Genomic DNA, 23499 nt, shown 5'->3' on the forward strand with positions numbered 1-23499 from the left:
AACAGAGGAAGAGGAAGGCCTCCTCTGCGTTGGAAAGACCAGGTGGAGAAGGACTTGGCTTCACTTGGCATTTTCAATTGGCGTCAGTTAGCACAGAAGAGAAATGACTGGCGTGCTGTTTTGGACTCGGCCAAAATCGCTTAGGCGGTTACAGCGCCAAATAAGAAGAAGAAGAAGAATCGGTGAACATACATTTTTTTCCGTTTGTGTCTAGTTGTCCATCTACTGAAAAAATTATGTTCGGTTTTGAAATTACCAAAAACTTATGTCCACATTTTTCATAACCAAATATGTATGCCCTGTTTTTGAATGACCAAATATATAGGTTTAGTTTTTAAAATTTTATGTCCAAATAACCAAAAATTATGTCTACTTTTAACATTTGTAAAAATGCCTGTCCAGTTTTTAAATAAGCAAATTTCAAAGATCAGGTTTTGCATCAACAAAAATTATGTCTAGGTTTAAAATGCACAAAAACGTATGTCTCGTTTTTAAATTACCAAACTTTTGAGTCCAGGCTTTGCATGATTAAAATTCACGCCCAATTTTTAAGTGACCAAAAATTGACGTGCACTTCTTTAATTACAAAAAAAAAATGTATGTCCAGGTTTTGAATGGCCAAAATGTATGTCTTGTCTTTTGTTGTTGAATTTTAGTTTTCAAGTGATCTAAAAAGTAGACTACTTTTGAAACAGATTTTAGATAGCCAAAAAATTTATGTCCAGCTTTAAAATGATCAAAAATATAAATATGCCTAGATCTTAAATGTCCAAAAAAATGTAGTTTTTAAATTACCATTAATTAATTAAATTCCAAGTTTTGCTTGCCTAATAACGTACATATGCCCGGCTTCTTAATACCCAAATATTTTTCTAATTCTAGAATTACCAAAAAAAATTATACTTAAATTTAAATTACCAGAAAAATATGCCCAGTTGTTTAATTCCTAAAAAATTAAGTTCTGGTTTTCAATTACCAAAATTGTATGCCAAATTTCAAATTTCAGCCATTTAGTTCTAGCGACTGAATTTGTAATTTTATGCGTGAGTAGATAGATTGTTTTTTTTTGTTGTTTAGCATCTTGCTAGTAATTTGCCGAATGAATTTTGTTTGAAGCCCTAAATTTCAAAACATATGCAACCAAAAACTTCCTCTACGAAATTTGTTTTTTATTAGTGTATTTTTGCTAAGTTCATTACATAATAACCAGCGCAAATTAGAGCTTATAATTTTCCCACCGGCACTTTTTAATATACCGCAAATTTCCTGTCATTTCTCTAACATTCAAAAAGGCGTGAATAATATGCGGTTTTTCCAACTACGTTGCTAGTGGCAACATAAAAAAAAACATACGTACATACGTATACCTGTATACTGTACTATATATACATACTTATAAATATATGTATGTAAATGTATAACTAAATATAGATGTATGCCATAGCAGGGAGACATATTTTCACTTTTATTTCCTGTTAAGTAAGTGTTTTCACGTCAGCGGAAATGTGTTTAAAATTATGATTTAATTTAAAATGATTATCACGCAGTTGAAAAGGATGTACGCATCAGCGATGTCGTCCTCTCAGAGCGCCACAAAGTATGAGATGGTAATAACGGTGTAGGTTTATGTGATAGAAAATATGTAAGTAAAATGGCAGTAAATTCACATTCAAACATGCACACACATACTTACATACGTAGCTGGGAAGTAGATATCTACCAGCAACAAATATGTAAAGATACCTCGATGGTGGAAGATATCGCATAGGAATAACGTAGGAGGCTTAAGAGGGCTCAAGCTAAAGCCAAAAGGTTGTATTTCAAAGAATATGTATATAGTGATAACAGTAGGCATGCACACACATGCATTTGGCTCAATGTGCAAATACTCGTACGCAACGGTTTATGTGCCTTTTTGTGCCATGAAATGTACTATATACTTGTATGAAAACGCAGATAGGCTGCTGACTGCTGTCTACTAAAGAGTTACGGAGCAACTACCACATAGTACTCGCACGCACACATGGACGTCTTTATTAGTAACTGTATCAGCATGAAATTGATGTTAAACGGATGTTAAACATTCACAACAATGGAAGCTTCCGCTTTAGCGATTGCACACGTAACGAACAACAACAATTCATACTTTAATATTAATACTACTATTTATACAACTCGGCCGCTGTGGTGTAGTGGTAAGCAGTGCGCGCTTCCACTCCACAATGCCTGGGTTCAAACCCTGGTCAAAGCAACATCGCAAAAATATAGAAAAAAGGTTTTTTCTTAACAGCGGTCGTCCCTCGGCAGGCAATGGCAAACCTCCGAGTGTATTTCTGCCATGAAAAACAGCTTCTCATAAAAATACAATCGCCGTTCGGAGTCGGCGTAAAACTGTAGGTCCCTCCGCTTTGTGTGACAACATCAAGGCGCACGCCACAAATCGGAGGAGAAGCTCGGCCAAACACTAACATATGTGTAAGCGCCAATCTATTATTATTATTATTATTTATACAACTCACATACACAAACGCACATTTAGCGAACACGCAAGGTTATAGGTACATATCGCGAAAAGCACACCGACAGACCAACCGGCAGACCGAACGACCCACAGACAATGTGCGATAATAACAATGACAAAAATACGCAAGAAAACACAAACACAAAAGTAATTTATCTTTTTCGCCAAAAAACACCCGCTTTCTCGCACACAATGCATTCGAACAGTAGGAGCAACTTCTGAAACTCTGGACTTAGCGATCAACTGAAACGATAAGAAAATGCTATTTGAAGAATGTGGGAGAAGCTGAAAGAAAGACTAAAGGGGGAAGACAAAAATGCGGAGCAGATAAAAAAAAAAAAAACAGAATCCGCTACAAAAAAAAGCTACAAAGCAGAGTATAGAAAAAGTTTTGGTTAGAGAAGAGCAGAAGAGATAAGAGTGAGTACGCGAGAATACGCAACGCTTCGTCATGGTTGCGCGCGCTGCTGAGTGGGATTGTGAGTTGGCAAAGGTAAGAAAGTATTTCTTTTACGACACCGCCCACAAATTTTATGNAAAAAAAAAAACAGAATCCGCTACAAAAAAGCTACGAAGCAGAGTATAGAAAAAGTTTTGGTTAGAGAAGAGCAGAAGAGATAAGAGTGAGTACGCGAGAATACGCAACGCTTCGTCATGGTTACGCGCGCTGCTGAGTGGTAATGTGAGTTGGCAAAGGTAAGAAAGTATTTCTTTTACGACACCGCCCACAAATTTCATACATTTAAAAAATATGTTTATGCTTTTCAGCTTGCCGAAAAGTTCCCCTTTTGCATTCTCATTGCTGCTTGACGAAATATGTTCTAAAGAAAACTTATAAAAAATATTAAAGCGAAAAGTAAAATGCTTTTTTTTCTCATTTTTCTCATTGGCAAACGGATATGCTGAATTTATTCGGTGTCAACGAGGTCACTAAATTACCTTTCATTTTGTTCGCTCTTTACTTGCTGAAAGACAAATGTGTTTTTTGTATTACCAACGCTATCTTACTGCGGACGATAAAATGTATTTGAGTAGCTACATACTTATGAGTAGCTAAAAGTTTGTCCAGAAAAAAATAAAAATAAAAGTTATTTTGAAACTTTTGTCATCAATTTTGCTACATTTTCATTCCGTTTTATAATCTTAAATTGATATAAGAAAATAAGGCAATCAGTTTTTTGGGTTATGTAGCTTTTAAGCCAAGGCAAACTTTAAATATTTGAATAGAATACTAACTATTATTTTCTTTCACCTTTGATCTTAGGGTGTGAGCTGAGCACAGAACAAGATTACCAAGCCAGCATTCGAAATTCCGTTAAGAACAAGGATTTAAAGGGACAGCTCGCGGCGGCTTTACGCATTTAAATTTTAACTCCTTAGTCAAATATAAAATAATTGCAATCTTTTTAAAGTTAAATTTTTTTTTTTTGAAGCCATAAAAATATGGTTAACGCTTTAAGAAAAACCATATAAATCAAACTTTCACTCGTAGGTTTGCCACTGTCTACCAAGGAGCTACAGCTGTTAAGAAAAAACGCTTTTCTATATATTTTTGGCGATGTTACTTTGACCAGGACTTGAACCCAGGTCCTTCGGAGTGGGGGAGCGCACTTTTTGCTGTTAAGGGAACGAAACAAGACCCGATGCGGCATATCATTTTTCAAAATGATTTACGACTCTTTTATTATGGCCTGTGTGTTGCATCGATAATTTTCGGATGACGATAGGAACTTTTTCCAATATTCAGTGCCCACAGAAAAGGTAACCAGTGCACTGCAGCACAAAGAAGGTAGAGTGCTTAAAAGCCTTTGAAAAGTAACGTAATTACCTTTCCAAAAAATTATTTAAATTATTTACAAGGTTGTAATTTGAGGCCAAATTGCCACAGATGCGAAAAACCCTTATGTATTTGTAATGTAATTACAATGGGGTTAAATTTTTTCTTAAATCGAATTCAATTTATCGCATTAAAAAAACGCATATAACGTTGATGCAGCATCAATACTGCAAATTTTTTTGTTTCAATAAAAAGCCACAGACACAAATCTTCTTATGCTGTTGACAAGGAAATAATTTCGCTCGTTGGATGTACATAGAGGAAACTCTTTTGAGGCAGACCATATTTAGTAGAAAGTATGTTCTTTATTCTTAAAAATCAACATTGCGAACATAGTGAAGTTTGAAAGGGCGTTAATAAGAGAAGGCGACAACTTTTGGGCCAATGTTTGCACCAATTCACAGACCCCACTTAGCCAAACCTGCAGCAAAAAAAAAATAAAAATATTACTAAACTCTGTAATTTTAAAATAAATTGAGCTTCTTGCAACTTTTCGATGAAAAATTGTCTACATAGTAGGTATGTGTCCACTGTACAGCCGTTTTTTTTTTTTAATTTTTTTCATAACGATTGCTTTAAAAAAATATTTGCTAAGCTACGCATATGAGTCCCCTGAGTAAATGCAGCGATTGTTTGGAAAACCAATACGAAAATAAATAAGACATAATTTTTAACACCAAAGAATCTACAAGTATTCAGCACGCATATGGCGTTAAATCAAATTTTATTGTTAATTTGGGTTCATGTTATGTGACGTTAATGGCAAGTTATGTTTTGTATTGCCAATATTTGCGGTCCACATGCGTCAGTGGTCAATAAAGAAGGAATGTACGCATTCTAAAAAAGGGAAGGAAAACACTCTACTCCTTGGGGTAATCTACTTGTAAATAAATATTTACTTTTGGCCACAGGCTATTTTCTAATAACTTTTCAAACAACATATGAGTCAAGTAATTTGTTGATTGAAAAAAAATATTGAAAGGTGTGAGCAAAAGTTGCAGTGCTTAGTTTAAAAAGGGAGAGAGAAATGTAGAAAAAACTTACATCCATAAAGATGTTGGAACTGAAAATTGTTTTTAGATTTTTAAAGTAAAAAATGCAAAATGCCATAGATTTCGAGCCGTTTTTGAAAGTGTCATAAGAAACTTGTCTTATTATGGAACATGATTTCTTCATGCCTTTAAAAAACTGTGACTTTGAATATATTTTTAGGCATTAATAAAAGAGCGAAAGTGAATAATTATTTTTCAGGATTTTAAAGACTTTTGTCAGAATTTTCTTTGAAATTTTATCGGAAAATTTCCAGTTTTTGGAATTTTTCGAGTTTCTCTACGATTTTCTCGGGATTATTTTTGGAAGTTTTAGGCATTTTTTAAGCTAATTTCGGTATTTTTTTTAATTTTTAAGAGATTTCATTTTTTTTTAATTAGTTCGCAGTTCTCGGAATCACTCCTGACATTCTACGATTTTTTTATGAATTTTCTGATTCTTTTTCGAGAGCATTTTTGGGGTTTTCTTAATTTTTCGGAATATTTTTAGCAGATAGCAGGTTGGTTTTGGTATTTGCTTCGAATATTTCAGGGGCTACTTTCCGGAAGTTTTCGGAATTTATTTTTTAACTATTTACGGTATAGATTTTTTCAAATTTTGCGGAATGTTTTCAAAGCCTTTACGGGTATATTTTCGTGAGTTTCTTCGAACTCCTTTTTAGTATTATTCAGTTTTTGAAATTTTTCTGAATTTATTTTGGCTTTTTTCGGGACTATTTTCAGGGAATGTTCGAACAATACTGAGTGGTTTTGCGAAATTTTCTTAAATTGTTTTTTTTTAATTCTTNTCGAACAATACTGAGTGGTTTTGCGAAATTTTCTTAAATTGTTTTTTTTTTTAATTCTATTAATTTTTCGAGATTATTTTCTTCAGCTTTCTGAATTTTCGGAATTTTCTTCAAATTCATTTTTATGTATTGTTTTCGGAATTGTATCTTTTTTCTTAAGTTTAACTTTGGTAGTTTTTGGAGTTTTTCGTTTTATTTTTGGAATTGTTCGAATGTTTTCGTGGGATTATTTTCGGGAGCTTTAGAATTTTTGGCATTTTCGTCGATTTTTTTCTGTATTATTTTTGGAACTTTATGGATTTTCTAAGAGTTGGTTTGGGATGACTTTTGGTAGTTTTAGGAAATTTCAGGGATTCATTTGGGGTATTTCATAAGTTTGAAACTTTTTGTAGATAACTATTTATTAGCTTTTTGTGATTTCAGAGGATTCTTTTTCCTAAAAAGCAAACTGCAAAAATAATAAAATAAACGTTTACTTGCTAGTTTGCTTTTTACTTGATACTCAATTCCTTCTCTGCTGGCATGTTTTTCAATCTTAAGGCTCGCAAAATTGAGTTTGTGAATTCGTATAGAAGTATTTAGTTCTTGCTTTTATACAACATTAGCCGACCAATAGCTTTGCCAAACTATTTTCTATTTCTCGTCACTTTTATTTCACAGTATCCAACATGAGATTGTGTCAGGAAGACTTAATTATCTTCAAAAGTGATACAAATAATCTTTACCATGTGCAGGAGAAGCACTAATTAATCCCACGTATTTAAGCTCATTGAGTTATATTACAAATGCAGCATATTCCCTTACAGAAATGTTGTAAATATGTATGTACAAAGACACTTCCTTATTTACAAGCTGGATTTCCAATACAGTCTTGTGCAAATTCAGGCATCAATAAGTTGTTATGAAATTCTATACCTTAGCCTTTCAATCAAAGAGTACTCTTTAGCTTGGTTACGTATACGCAGAGGGTACCATTGAAGGCACATATATGTATATATATGTATATATATACATAGCACTTACACAATTTTATTGCACACACACGCATGAAATTAATACGCTTTCACGTAAAGATGCTTTGCCTTATTACACCGAAAGACAACGAAGGATACTAATTACATCCTATGAAGAAATTTCATTGAACGATTTGTATAAAAGAGTGAATAGTTATTTATGCAAGCATGCGATTACCAAGAGATATTGCGAGGTTGAATGGTTTCGCATAAAATAAAGAATATTACTTAGAGCCTCAGCTAAACGTACGTTATGTTATTTTCAACATACAACAACAAGCAAAGCATAGCTACAGAACGTAATGGCTACAAGAGCAAAAGACTACGGGTTCCCCATGATAGCCATGCCCAGGCAGCGGACAACAGGCAGCCTAAGCAGCGATGCGGACAATAGCCACTGATGAGTGATATTTATGTGTGTTTTTTTTTCTTGTTCAGCCTTTGCCATAAGTATTCTTCCTTTTCAGCATTTTTCTTCAATACCCTTTTGCATTTCCTGCTCTATTGCAACATGCAATTACCATATTGATTGCTATCGGTCTTGAATCAAGACATAATGAGAAGGCCGCAGGAGATGCGAAATAACAAGAGAGCGCTCTAAAGTAGACACGGAATGTGCATAATCACGTCACTGCTTGGGGAATAGATATTGTTGCGTAACTATTCTAATCTATGTGGTTAGTTCAATGGAGTGATTGGTAGAGCAAGCGTCTCGGTTCTAGAGGATTTTTTTTTTTATCTCCAATTACAAGCAGTGAAGATGAACTGGTGGTGAGCAAAATGTGCTACTATTATAAGGTCATGTAAGGATAATTAAAGGCATTCATTCTTCTTACTTTTTCGATATTTTTAAATTTCTACACATACTTTTCTTTCTAATAAATTCCGATAAATAAGCCAAGAGGGTATTAATTGAACGTTGAGTTAAAAAAACAGCCTTAGAGCTAAATATAGATTAATAAGAAAGGCAACTACAAACTACGATGAGATACAGATTTTCCTAAAATTTCAATAAACTGCATAATATTCCATTACTTTCACCAGTATGTATGTATGTAAGTATGTAAGTCAAGTCATCGAAGACCGTACTAATGCATTTGACGCTACATTTTTCTCTGTGTAAAATTGTATTTCAGTTCTTTAGATATATGTACGTATGTACTTATGTGTATAACTTCAAATTCGTATAGAATTACTGAGTTATAAATAAATCTTTTTACGTCATTTTCTTAGCCATCTCACATTTTTTGTATTACTTTTAGTTGCCATATTCTACGTACTATTTTTGTTCGGATATATCACTGTAGAATCAATAGCATGCTATTACTCCTTCCTTCTCTCTATTTCGTTCGCCAACTTCTTCATTTTCTGTCGTTCTCACGTGCTATATAATTTTGTTAGAATTTAATTCCACTAATTCTTTGGCCCCGCTCAACACTAACTCTCCTCTGAATAAGTGCACAGCGTCCACTGTGGCCGCCGCTGGCATTATTATCGACTTGCCGTTAGTTTCGTAGCGGTTTTCTATGCAATCAGTTCTGTTATTGTTTGTGCTTTCTACATTGAACCCCATTTACCCAATCAGTTTATTGCCTCCTCCGCAGCCAGCATCGTATCCACCGTTTTTTCCCGTAAGCGCATCTAGCTAGAAAATTGTATTTTTCCAGCAGCGAGCAAATGCTGAAAAAAGTGTTGTCCAAAGAAACAACTAGTGACTTCAAAAGGGTTTGATGTAGTCGCTTGTTTTTATTTATTTTTTTGTAGGTTTTGCTTGTTTCTGATATTTTTGTCCTATGCCCGTGTATCAGCGTAAATCCTCGACTTCTGTTGTTATGGTATGGGTACGAATGCGAGTGGAAAAAATTACGTTTATTTTGTCGTACTAGTAGTACGTATGCATGCAGGTATGTTAATTAGGGTGGTTTAACAATAGATGCGAGAGATTAATGTTATAAAAAGAATACCAGCATTTTTGTGTTAAAAAAACGTTATTTAGAACTGCCTCAAAGTCCATGAATTTCATAAGGGGGGAAAAAATTCTACGGTGTGGTCGTGCATATATTAGTCCTCAAACAATAATTTTTTGAAAAAAAAAATATTGAAAATTTTCTAGGATATTTGAGCACAAAGTTTTTAAAGGACATTTCCCATACCCATTCGTCCTTGTGCATCAAAAAATGTATTCTGTTATAATTCTACAGATTTTTTTTTATATGGTATCCAACTCTTATCTTACATTGCATCGATTTTTTTTTTTTAAAAATACCGACGTCAGAGATAGAAACTAAGAACGCAATTTTACTATAGGTTAGGTTAGGTTGAAGCGGCTGCCTTCATCCAACATAGGAGAGAGGCACATTTAGACCCAGTGGGTCCATTCTGATACCGATTGAGAGCTCGAATTCGAATCCATCCGTTCGCCTAGAAGTGGAACCATTGGTTAGGTTTATAAAGCGCGAGAATCCGTAAATGCCTGCTTCACTAAGATCCGCAAGAAAATCAAAACGGTGGTGGTGAAATGAGCGTCTTCTCGCCCACATGAGGGCGGGGCAATGACAGAGATAGTGTTCCATACTTTCGATTTCGTCCTCGTCGCAGCAAACACGGCAGAAATCATTAGCCGGCAAACCCATTCTGCTAGCATGCCTTCCCATTAAGCAGTGGCCCGTAAGTTTTACTATAATTTAACCATAGTTTCAGGAATATATTCATTTTTTTGTGTCTGAAATTTACTGTCACACGGTGAAATATATAGCAGTTCTAAGTAGTAATGAGAGCTTAACATTTTAACCTTTTTTGGACCATCCTAATGTACATACATACATATACAACAAGCATTCATCTTTATTTTCATCATCTGTATTAGTATTGTCGCTGTTTTGCTGTTTGTTACTGTCGCCATTTGACGCCGAATACTGGCGTCACAATGTCCCGACACAAAGCACGAATACCACAGAGGTATGAATCGAAATGTTTTGAAGTATACGTATACGTAAGTATGTATAAAACTCGCAACACTAAATCCACGTTAAATGCCGAGCTTAACAAATAGACACAAAATTGGAAATGTAGCAAAGCTGAACCGTGTAGCCAGCCGTTCAATTGGATGTCACAGAGTGAGCATAAAATTTGCTGATCTAACGCTGGAGATATTCTTCATCAAATCTCACAAACACATTAAAGACGTATTTTTGTTGCAAGGAAAACCATATAATATATAATTTTTTTTTATGTTTCCAATTACTGCTGGAGCTCGAGCGGAGTAAAAATGTTATTGGTAAAACAAGTATACGTTGGTTGCAGTGCCTGCTAGTAGCTGGCTTGGATACATTTAACGCTTTTTGGCATAATTTTGATGGACTTCTCAAGTGCAATGTTTTTTCTATGTAAACTCTACATTGCTTGACTGCATCTTTTTGATTTATTAAATTTCATCGGCTTGCGTAGATGATAAATTTACCTGGACTTCGCTTATGGGAGTTCCTGATAAATATTTAAGCAGTTTTGCTACATAAATTTCTATTGATTTATATTACATATGTACTTAAACTTTCGAAAAACTTGGGCATTTAGCCAGGAAATGCTAAATACTTTATTTGTTCTCTTTTAGGGAGTACCTTCTAATATAAGGTAGTCCTTGCTTTCCTTTTATAGTCAGGCCAGAACTCTGTTATCTTGCAAGTCTGTTGCTAAGAACAATTCAGCTGCCTGGAGGTTTTCTTAGAGCATATGCATATAAAGCAGATTAAAAGAAACCTGAAAATTCATTATTCGGAAAGTTCGTTATACCGGATGACAGTAACATTTTTTGGTTTAAGTGTCAACAAATAATATTTACCAGGGACATAACAGTTATAAGTTTTATAGCAAAAACGTTGCTCCGTAACAGTTATTAGATGGGAAATATTTTTTATTTCGTCGATAAGACTACATACAGCTGGAGTCTGCATTATAAATAAGAACCATTTTATATACAGTAAATAAAGTTTTTAGTAGAAAGCCGGATCTTTGAGCAAATATGTATAAACCCTACTAACTACCATCAAAATATTAATAAGCTGTTAAGGCTTCACACTCACAGATATACAATGCAAATTCCTTTTCGAATGGCGTACATCTCTGTAAAATAATTTATCTCATATTACCATTATAAATGTTAAAGGGAATTGCAAAAGTTATAAAATTTGCAAGGAAAGCTTCTACTACCCACATCTTTTCCAGAACGGACTCGTAAGGCATATCAATGGCACCCCTTGAACAATATTTAAGTAACCAAATTATTTAAATAGCCAATGAACGGGGTAAACCCCCGTGAAGGAGCTAGGCTTCTTGGCCATCCTATAACAGAAAACAAACACCTTAACAGAGCAATTCTGGCTGAGATATAAAGTCTTTTGTAAAACAACTGAGTAGGCAAGATATTTTGAAAGAATTTATTTATTCTGTCACGAACGTCTTACAAAAACATCACCCTTGCCTAGAAAGCAAATGAACAAAGCATGCCATTCGAGGGGTCCTAGGTCGAGCCAGCGGATTTTTTTTTTTTGATTTTTCAATTAATATTCTATAATTTTTAAATATTATTCTTCTAAAAAGAATAATAATATGTAATTTTTTTAAGTTTATCAAATTTTTAAAAGCTTATTTGCTTTTCTCATTTTATATTGTTTTTCTTTTTGAATGTTATTTTTTAGTTTTTAGTGATTTAGAAGGGCAAATATGTTATTTATTCTATTTAGTATTTAAAAAAAATTATTTCTTTCTTTTATTTTTAATCAAATTTTTTAATTTAAGTTTTATATTTTTTGTTTACAAAAAACTTTTTTTTTAATTTTTCAATTTTTGATTTTTTTAATTTATGAGAATTGAAGTCGGTTTTCTGCTTTGCTTAAAAATTACTTGTATTTATTTTTTTTATTATTTTTTTATTATATTTTAAAAATAAAAATATTTTGTTTAATTTTATCTGATTTTTCAAAACTTCTTTAAATTTATTTTTTCCTTTTCATAAAAAGCAACATATTTTTTTATTTAATTTAATTTTTTGGAGCTTTTTTACATTTTTTTCGTTTTTTAATTAATATTTTGTTGATTTATTTTTTATCTGTGTCTGCAAACCAAGCTTGACAAGGCATGACGAAAATTAGTTCCAAAATAAATCATCTTACCACCTTGTCAGAAAAATCAACCAATAAATATTTTGTTCTAATTAATTATGTTTTTTCCTTTTTATCTAAATTTTCAGACTTCACTGTTTTAAAAATTAACACTAATTTTTCCGAAATCTGTTTTATAAATTTTCTCTTTTGTTAAATTTAAATTTTTTGTTTTTAATTATGTTTTATTTATTTTTAGAATGCATATTAGAGTGGTCCAAAAAAATTAAGTTGGAATTTTAATGCCGGAAAAATCCTGGACCACTTTAATGCATATGTTTACTATTTTAAAAATAAGAGGATAATTTTTTTGAATTCTTATAATTTTTAGCAACTTTATTTATTTATATATTTTAAATAAATAATGTTTTTTTTTCAATTTAATTTTCATATTTTATTGTTTTAAAAAGATTATTAATAATTTTTTTTTATTTTTAGTGGATAGCTGATTTTTTCTTTTTCCCAATTTGACAGTTTTATCTTTTTTAATCTTTAGATTTTATTATTTTAAAAATAAAAACATGTTTTTCATTGCATTTAATTTTTTAGTAACTCCTTTTTAATTTAGAAATTTTTTATTTATTCTTTAAATTTAGTTTTTTTTTTTAATTTTTATTTTTACAAACAATTTCCTTTATATTTTATTTAATTTTCGGGAATTCCTTTTTGTCTTCCATTTTTTAATAAAGTTTTTTTTCTAATTAATTTTTTTTAGTTATAGACTTTATTATATTAAAAAGAAACTATTTTTCAATTTCACTTAATTTCTAGGAACTTATTTAATAATTCTTTTTTCTTCTTAATATAATTTTCTTTAGATTTTGTTTTTAATTTAATTAATTTTTTGAAACTTATTTTGTTATTTAAATTTCTTTTTCTTTTTTATTTTAATTTTCTTTTAATGTTTAGCTTTTTTGTTTCAAAAGAAAAATTTATATCCTTTAAATTCATTTAATTTTAAGAAAGTTTGACAAGCAGAAAAGTGCTTAGCGGATATTTCAATAAGTCTTTTGAAAGGTAGAATAAAGCTTTCAAGCTAGTTACCATAATTGACAATTAATTGTCTTATGAAGGACTTTTGTCCCTCGAATGACTGTGGTGAGTTGAAAGACAGTTACCATAATTGCCCTGTAAGTCTTCATATAAAGACTTCTACGGTGCACTGTTTAATTGGCTGTAGGATAAGTAGGAAAAAGCAATTCGAATATTTAGTATGTGTAGTTAATGTTTTACTTACTTCAACTCTTTAGCAAAAAAAAATTATCACGATACCTTAATTAAGATTGTACAGCCGGACTTTGTATGACCGTTAAAGATTTAGATGTCAATTATGCAATATAGTGAAAAATACTAAGCTATGAGTAATATGCGTTATATGAATGAGCGAGTAGAATATGAAACTATGTGAATTTATTGCGTTAGCTTTGTGTGAGAAATGATGAATGTGATTTGAAATAATTTGAAAAATCAAAGTGCTAATACTCAAGTTTCAATATGCTTCATAGGAGAACTCTGTGAATATGCAAGGTGAAGTGAAAAGAAGCGGTTTTAAAATGAGCAAACTATCTACTTATTGTACAAGTTATGTATTGTGAAACATTCAATTGAGGAACTCTTTAACTACAAGCGCAAATACATGATTTTTTTCAACTGTCTTGCTATCTTTGTTCTTAACATTTTCCACTTTATTTTTTAAATTTTTCTTAACAGATGACAGGCAAACCTTTTTTTACAACTTCAAACTCTTTGCTCTAAAGCAGTCATTTACCGTTTCGTGACACATTTCTCTCACTTTGACTTCAAAACTTCTCCGATATACTGTAGATGCGTTTCACACTCACGCACTTGCGTCTCAAACGTTCACATTCGATTTCCCGAAAGTCCGCATGCGACGACGAACCCGAATTTGATAGACCGAATTCACGTTCTTCGCCTAGCCCAGGATCACTGTCCTCACCGCACGAGGCTAGCGACGCGGAACCGGCCGATGCGGATGCCGAGGAGTCAGATGACTCACCACTCGAGTCCGATTCACAATCCGATGAACTGGCGTCACTTTCGTGCCTACGCAACGCGCTCGCGGTAACGTTGGCAGCTGAGGCAATACGATTTCGTGGCTTCTCTCGTTCGATAGCACGTGCAGGGTTGGGTGGATCACGCGATGGACTGGCTATTACCGCCAAACCATGCACCTGCACACTTTCCACACCCCCTGTGCGTTTCTTTTCGTTGTTTGTTGCGTTTTTATTGTTTTTGTTTTTGCTATTATAATTATTCTTACTCAATATGGCGCGCTTTAAGTCTACTGCCAGAGGCGAAGCAGGTGTCGCCGTGGGCGGTAAGCAATCAAAGTGATTTACGCTCGCGACTGGCTGTTGGGTAATCACACCCGCAGGCACGCCCAGCACCGAAGCTGTTTCGGGAAAAATGCGATTATCCGAATTGGAGGCACCAAATTTCGAGAAAAGTGAACGCGCCGAATGTTTGTTCTTCTGCTGCTGCTGTTGCAGGAAGTAGTAGTCGCGCGGCAGCGATGAGGTAGCGTACAACTCTTGTGACTCGTAGACGCTACGATAGGCGGGCCGAAAGGCAGCACCACCACTGCTGCCGACACTACCAACGCTTGCGCTAGCCGCGCTTAAGCTGCCACTACCAGCCGCTGAACCAAAAGTGCTACCCAAACCGCTGCTGTGGAGCGCTGGCGTGCTAGCTGAGTTATCGCTATTGCTACGTTCACTGCGCACGCTACTGCTGCTACGTAGCTGTTCGAGCTGTTCGCGTTGTTGTTGTGCGCGCAGCTGTTCACTTATGATGCTCGCTGAGGATTCGCTGGGCGAGAGTGAAATGTTGGAGGTGGCAGCCAACAATTGGGCGCCCAAGAGCGGCGTTAAATTGGCGATGAACTGCTCTTGTTGCTGCTGCTGTCGCTGCTCGTCCAGTTGGCGGCGATACGCTTCGATTTGATCGGTTGAATTGGGTGATGTACTATGCATGCATCCTTGAAAGAAATCCAGTGCTTCGTATAGAATGAAACATAGCCCAAGGACAATGAATGTCTCCATCATAATAATGTGGTGGCCAACAGCGGCATTTTACGCCACAAGCCACAGCTGATCGACTCACGTACGCGCGCACACACACACACAAGCGACTACAAACAAGCACAGAGGCAATGGTTCAGAACCAAGCGACCGAAACCAATCGCTAATTGTTTTTTTTTTTTTGAATTGTTGGCCACGAAAACAAATTGCACTCGAGGCAGCACTAACGCGTAGGCGTTTTCGATGAATTGCGATTTTTATTGAATTTATTTATTTTTTTTTAGTAGCTTGTTACTCAAATGTTTTATCTTTCGTTAAAATCTTTTTTTGTTCTATTTTGTGTGTATCAAAGCATTTTGTGCTGTTTCACTATATAATTTTGCTGCTGAAAACTCAAGCCTAAAAGTATACAACAAGAAGCAATTGCTTTAATTGCACTGTATTTTTTGTGCAGCGCATTGCGAACACGTGTGAAAATTTGCCAAAAAATTTGCGTAAACAAATTATAAATTAAAGCAATCAACTTAAAAGTTTACAAACTCATAACGTGAGCGATTGCAAAAACAAATTGAGAAAGTTTATGAATACTTACCTATTTTTAGGCGCTTGCTTAAGATCCAAATGGTATATCAGACATTTTTTGTTGTTTGTGTTTATATACGATATTAAATTTACGCAGGACTTGTGCTTTCATTTGTTTTTGAAATCCTGCACTTGTTAATCGTATTACGTATTTTTGTAAAAAAAAAAATATTTGTAGTGTATGTGCATTAACGGATTATTTTCCTTTCAGCGTCAACTTAATTTGAGTCTCAAGACTGACAAAGAAGAACAGCAATTGAGAAAGCAGCGCCTATGTACCAGTATGTATATTTTCAAATGAATACTTTGGGACAAAATTAATTCGTTACCTGCTTTGTTTGCAGCGGTGGAATACTTGAAATATTTTTTTTTTATTAATTGACTTATAAGTGTAAAACCGATATAATCGCATTTGAAATCAGAAAAAGATAAAGGCTTTATATTCTGGAATACATAAAATTTAAAGAAAGAAATCTCGCTGAAATAATTTAAGAATTTGGAAATGGAAAAATAAAGTCATCCCAAATTATTGCATAAAACAATACACTACGTGATGCTCCCAGATGATTTCAGTGTTCTAGCTAGCTTCTTAGTTATTGTGATTGATTTTCGGTAAAATAATTAAAAAAAACTGTGTGTGGATACTTAAGGGCCGCGCACACAAAGCGCTTACAGCTGAAATTTAAGAGGATCCTATAAGCTAGCTTATAAGCGCTCAGTAGGCGAAAAATGCTTAAATGTAAGTGCATCCCAGGAGCTAATAAATATCTATCAGCTGCGGTAAAAAAATTACGTAATATTTATTTATAATTATTTTTATTTTTCATGCCGAACCTTAGTCTTATATTACAATCGTTTATCACATTGAACAGCTTCAAAAACTAATTCAATTACCTTATATCTATCTACCTTTGGCAAATGGTAATGACAATGTTGAGTAATGGTAATGGTAAAAGTAATGGCAATGCTTGACGGAAATGGTAAATAGTAAACGGTAATAGTAGATGGGATTGGTAATGATAATGGTAATTGTGATGTTAGAGGGTAAATGTTAAATGGTGAATGGTAATGGTAGTGATAAATGATAATGGTAATGATAAATGGTAATGGTAGTGGTAATGATAATATATATGATTATGGTTACGAGATGGGTAAAGATAATAGCAATAGCAATGGATATTAAATTAAATTATACCTATTATCGGTAATGGTATTGGTAATGGTAATGGTAATGAAAATGGTAATGGCAATGGTGATGGTAATGGAAAAGCTAATGATAATGGTAATGTAAATGGTTATGGAAGTAATTGTAATGAAAGCTATGAAATTATAGCAACTATAAAAATAAAGCTACAAAAATAATTAGATGCAAAAACATAATTAAGATGAAGTAGCACTAAACTAACTAAAGGTGGCAGCCCCTTTTTGCCAAAATTTTGTTTTTGAAGCAGAATAACAGATAATGCGAAACTAGATCGATTTTACGTCTCTCCTGAACAATTTCAAAAAATGGACTTCGGACCTTTTCACCCTTGGGTAAGGATATTTATTCTTTGTTTTGAAAATTTGTAGTTCAATAACAGTTCACTAATTTACAGTTTAATTTAATTAATACAGAGAAAATAGTGTTGAATGTCGTTAGTAAGACAATCTTAACTCGATAAACGATTCTAACTTCGTACTAACTGAGCGCTATCCCAAAACTGAAAACTATCCCAACTCACATGCGCCTATTTTTTGTGTCTTAACTCCAAAGCTTAAGAGCTTAATGTACGATACAAAAAGTGCTCTCCTGCAAGGCCACCTTTTTATTGGGCTTCCGTCCAGATTCGATCTGCCTGTAAAGAAATTATTATATGGTACCGCCATTTATTACCGAAAACCGGCTCATATATAACAAACTTAACCCTCTTTTTAAACAAATTTTCCTTTGAGCGGTTTTTCTATTGTATACGTTTTTAAAGACCCCTAGAAGAATGCTCGAGTTCTGCTACCTAGCTGTTATTTTTATCTCACCCTAAAAGAATACTATACTTTTTGGAGAAACGAGTTGGAAGATTCGCACTCAAAATATGCCTCACGCGATTGGTTTTTATGATTCCCCGCCAAACGGTGAAAAAAGAGAATCAGATTTAAATTAAATTATCGAAGGGTCGATAACAAGTAAAAAGCAACTAACAAAGAGCGGAAATAAAATCAGGAAGAGGTAGATATCCTGGGAGTAAACTCTTACTACTCAATATATTCCAAAATTGCACTGAGTTGAGAAAGTTAAATCCACAGCGCAAATTTCGCAATTAAGCAAGAAAATATGCGATTACATCAATTTCGGTTACTTAAGCTAGTTGATTTTATTTTAATATATACGGAAATTAAATTGCCTATAACCAACCTCATAGAGCAAAAGGTTTAAGTAACTTTGCTGTAGAAAATCTAAGTATTTTCGCCCGCAGCTGTAGTCATTAATTTACTGCGGCGCAAGGCTTTTAAGGCAGTGAACGAAGAAAAAATTCCTATTAATTTATTTAGCCGCATATGCTTCCAAGTTGTGTAACTTGAATTTCTTCCTTCTGGGCATCAATCTCAATCCAAATCAGAAGAAACCCAGAGAAATCCAATCAAAATTCATGACTTTGAAGGCTAAATAAATAAATTATTAGTAAAAGCGCGAAGGCGCAGCGTACCTTGAGGCGTTTCAACCAGCAACTCAGTTGAAGCGCGGCAACCACATTTATTTTTCCACCCACCGCAAGTAGGTATGCAGCCAAACAAACTTAATTATGTGTCAATTAAAACTTCGCCACAAGTGGCAAACCAAAACCATACATATACGATTCACAAATATTTAATTTCACAACAGACAAAAACTGCGCGTCTGTCAAAAATCCTGCTTAATCGAGAAGTGTCAACGCCATTTGAACTTCTTGCGTTTAACCGCACACACTTTACGCATATGTATTGAAGTGCAAATGTACATACATTACTACTACACCTTACTCCAACTCTGGCAGTGAATTTGTTTGATAAACAAACTTTCCGTGTGTCAAGCAATTGCGAAATCGTCAAAGTGGCAAATGTGGTAAGGGTTGCTGTTAAATTCAGAACTCTTAATGTGTCTTCTGTTTTGTTTTCTTCGTTTTGTATGCACGTAACGCAAAGAAATTTGCCGAATTAACAAATTACGCCGGAAAGTAGGCGAGCAAAATGGTAGGCTGTCGAAAGTTTGTTTTAATTTATGCACCTGGAGTTGACTTGGTTTTTGGTTTCGAAATTACATATGCTTACCTCAAACTACTACACACTTCTCTAACTTCAAGAGCAAAAAAAAAATCTCACTCACAAGTATATAACTACTCTTAAAATTTTGCTACAATTTACGCAAATTCCCTATTCTTTAATAATATTTAATATATGTATGTATGATCTGATAATTCTTAGTGTTTATGTTATTTTTTATTTTTTTTCCAAATTATATAAACACATCAGGGAAGCCAGCTCGTGGGGAATTCCCCGAATTGCATACCCAAAAAACTTAATTAAAATGCTTCAAATTTTTACGATAGTTTTGGAGTTTTTTTTTAATATTGCACAAAGTTTGAAAATTGGATACGGTTTTTGTTAAAGAACTAACTATATTTTAATCAAAAAATAACTTAAATCAAAAATTTAGTGCAACTAATTTTTTTACGACCACTGTATGTTTGTAAACATTATATTCACATTTTTTAATGACTTTTTGTTAACTAACCTTATAAAATTTTGGTTTATGAATACATAGATGAATAACATTAGAAGAAAACAATAAACAGAAAGACCAGCAATATTTCAAATTTCATATTTTTTTGTAAATAAGGAGATATGGGAATTTGTCGAAATTTCAGGCAAAATCGGGGAATTTCAATGTCGAAATCGGGGAATTATAAAAAAATGAGTTGACTACCCTGAAACAAATACACAAATACCTAATAAAGGAAACTTTCAATACTAAGTAATCAGTAAGGCTACGCAGCAAAATTTGTCTTAAGTGAGAGTTTTGTGCAAATTTTACTACCGCTTTGCGATTTTAAACACACGCGCTCAAAATTTGCATGCTACAGTAAGCCTTTTTTAGGCGACTATCGTCTTGTGCCCAGGCAGAAAATTAAAGCAACGTCATTTTCAATATAAGCGATAATAATGTTTGAAGCATCAGTGGTTATTTTGAAAGTTAAAAATGTTGAAAGTTGCCGCGGATTGGCAAGTCACTGGGTTTGTTTGAAAGATGATTAGCCCTTCTGTGTAGAAAGCGAAGTAATATATTAGGAACTTTTGAATAAATAGCATACAAAGCAGACACAATGAGAATTGAAAACTGATATAATACTTTTTTTTTATTAATTCTAACTTTCATACATATCTAAGTAACGATGTCAGACAGAAAATCAAGTTAAATTATTATTTTTTTTTAATTTAAAAACTTAAGCTTTGGGAAATTAATAGCGTTATGCAGCTTATGGAATTAAAATAAGGCAACATTTTTTACTTTCAACAAAGTACACTCTACTGTAGTTGAGAGTTGCACTAATGTATTGTTGGTTATTGCATACTTTTAGGCGCACTAATTGATCATTCGTACATACGGTTTTTTTCTGTTGAGTAGCCTGATTTATTTTGGTATTTTATATTTTGGTATTTTATATTTTTTACTAAACACATGTACCTGCATGTGTTTAACTAATATTTTTGTATCAAGTTATATATTTTCCATTTTCTTTTGCGAAAAAAGGTTTTTTGTGCATAGTTTGAGAAGACTTTGGGTTCATAAAAATTATCATAAAAACAGCCCAATCGAAATATCTGCCTAAATTTTTTAATGGCTTGATTTTAATTGAAGATATTTTTATACCTCTAGAATGTACTAATTACACAAATTCTATCGCGCTAAACAAAATTTAACTTTCCATTAAATTTAGAATTTTAATAAGCAATGAATTTTGATGCCGATCAATAACTCATACGCCATGGCATGCGGATAATGCCAAACTTTATTAAAATATATTTTTTTAATATTTGTTTATTTATTTTTTTAAATAGGCACCGATTTTGGCAATGTTGCACATATAGGCATTTTCCACACTCCTTCATTCCTAAGTGTACGTACACACAGCAAGCTGAGTCAAGCCGAACGAAGTCGTTTCGGAGCGGGGCAAAGCTTTCGAATTGCTCTAGCTACGTTTTGGAGCTGAAGGCAAAGCGATTTTTATTTTAATTTGTGTTAGATTTATTTATTTTTCGACAAATCAATAAAAAGGTTAGTTTATTAGTATCTTTCAAAATAGCATGTATGCGAAATTTCAGCGAATTTAGCAGCATACACCACAAATGCTTATGTATATGGCGATGGCCCACTGTGCGCTGCCGGTCCTACTTCCGCTCTTCTACCGACTTTTAAAAGTACGCTCAGCAGGTTTAAACTTTTTTCAAACATAATTACGCTTTACTTAATTTCATTATACACTACGGAAACTCCAACAATCAGCTAGGACCATACTTCCTTGAACATTTTGCCGGTCCTAGTTATCATGCAGCATGTATTTAGTAGCCAATGTGTAGACCAATAAACTTTTTCGAATACTTTAACTTTCGCTTTGAAAATTATTTTACTTTTATTTTTCTACTTTTTTTTTGTTTGTCTTTTTTGAAAAAATTTGCTTCAGCATCAAACTATTATTACCTACTTTAAGTACATGCTTAGTTGTCGGCCAAAGTGAACCATACATTAATTTCTATGTACTTATATATGTATGTTTGTATGTTGAACGAGCATTTACTGCGGCAGGCCGACCAACTAAAAAAATATACGAATATTGTAGCCTTTAGCAGTAAAGTAAAAGTAGATATCTAAGCCTATCATATATATATATATATGTATGTATTTCCTTCCTGCATGAATACATACATGAGCACATGCACATACACACACATTCCTGTCATAAAAGTTGATAGGAAACCATTTCAACGACCACTGATTGACAGCACTCTGTAATATCTGCGCATGTATGCGTCTCATCATGTGCGCATGTATTTGTGTGTGCAGTGGAGCGCGTACTTATACTGCCAGCTACTAAACTGAGTTAAGCGCGTTTCGCCGCAGCTTCTCTGTGTAGACATTCTGCCTGTAACATGGCGATGGCCCACTAACTGCATAAAACATATATATATGTACAGTCAGACAGTCGACTTTCGCGTGTACTCAATTGTAGCTCTAGTTTAGCAAGTACATAACCGTTGCTATATATGTACATACAAGTGCGCAAGTACTTACATACATATATATAAGTATAGATATGCCATTTATGTATGTATGCATGCATTTAGATGTGCGCTAAAATTTGTTTTCATAAGCCATACGAGGGGCACTGGAGCTAAAACGCTTAAGGACCTACATGAATACAAAATGTATGTAAAAGCAACGAGCAAATAGTTGGTAAAAAAGCGCAACGAAGAAGGGGGCAAACGAAAGGTTGCAAAACATAAACGAGTAGTAGCATAGCCGATGGGCAGACAACAAAGACAGAGCAAAAACACAAAAACAAAAACGTTAAGCCTTTTCACATTCGTAAGAGTGTATTTTGTTGTCTTGCTCAGTTACTGTTGTTCTTTTTTTTCTCATTTGTTTCTGTTTTTTTTGGTGAGCTACATATTGTGGTATTTCAGGAATTTAACAAGGCCGACAAAGCTAAAGCATTCTTACATTTATACAGTTTACTTTAACCTTTTTTCATTAAATACTTCCTCCGCTGACATATTTCGCGCTTTCTACAATGTTTTATTTGTTATATCCACAATCTTCTTTCAAAATGCATATTCATGGCTGCTTAGCGTCTATTTTTAGGCGATAAAGTGCATTTATTTTACAGCAATCAGTAGCCATGAAAGACTTGTGAAGATTTTTGTCGATAAAATTGCACATAACCTTCACCTTACAGCTGACAAATGAAAAAACAGTGACTTTAAATAAACAAAAAAAAATGTTAAAAATGCGCACACAATGGAATTAAAATAAAGCATTGAAGATAAGGCTATTTTCGGTGGTGTAAAATGTCAAGTATTGCAATAATTTATGCAGGGCTATCTATCACTGACTCCAACGTAGGCTCGATTTTCGTGGAACCAACAAACTGCCTGCACTGAATCCGAATAGCTACGAATGTAAATTTGAAATTCGTACTTTTAGTACTTTTTACAAGTAAAAAAAAAATGTAAAAAGTACAAGCTGTATCAAGTAAAGAAATTGTTTAAGCCTTAACCTATGCGTAGCCTTTAGAAGTAACTTTTCGGCAATTTAATAAACCCAGAAATTAAGTAGTAAACAAAAAAATAATGCTTTTTGTGCATAGCTGGAGCAAAATTTTACTAAACCATAATCCGCTCAAATTAAAATTTCAAATTAAAGGGAATGGAAACTACAAACTTTTTTGCGTACCAAATCGACACAGGCACATGTAAATTACATATATGCGTTGCAACGTT

General features: G+C 33.6%; 1 protein-coding gene and 1 long non-coding RNA gene across 7 annotated transcripts in view; one reads left to right on the plus strand and one right to left on the minus strand.

The window, feature by feature from the left end:
* Window positions 1-7439, plus strand: part of LOC108364880 (uncharacterized) — a 14535-nt gene extending 7096 nt beyond the window's left edge. Inside the window, exons 2-3 of the long non-coding RNA XR_001847838.1 lie at window positions 4649-4654; window positions 7429-7439. This is a non-coding gene — a long non-coding RNA (uncharacterized LOC108364880). The remainder of the gene's footprint in view (window positions 1-4648; window positions 4655-7428) is intronic.
* The window catches only part of LOC108364878 (uncharacterized), a 41792-nt gene that overhangs the window by 5640 nt on the left and 12653 nt on the right, over window positions 1-23499 (minus strand). For 3 of the 6 annotated variants that reach the window (XR_001847835.1, XR_001847836.1, XR_001847834.1), the window contains exon 2: window positions 14088-15804. Coding sequence is in view for 2 of the 6 variants with exons in the window: in XM_017618744.1 (XP_017474233.1) it covers window positions 14164-15429 (1266 nt within the window). In the remaining 4 variants the exon portion in view is untranslated. Of the gene's footprint in view, window positions 1-14087; window positions 15805-15997; window positions 16062-23499 lie in introns of those variants that run through there. The other 3 variants (XM_017618744.1, XM_017618743.1, XR_001847837.1) reach the window with 2 other exon arrangements.

The sequence above is a fragment of the Rhagoletis zephyria genome, unplaced genomic scaffold (assembly GCF_001687245.7).
Source record: "Rhagoletis zephyria isolate East Lansing unplaced genomic scaffold, Rhagoletis_zephyria_1.1 Rzeph_scaffold_01696, whole genome shotgun sequence".
Taxonomy (NCBI): Eukaryota; Metazoa; Arthropoda; class Insecta; order Diptera; family Tephritidae; genus Rhagoletis; species Rhagoletis zephyria.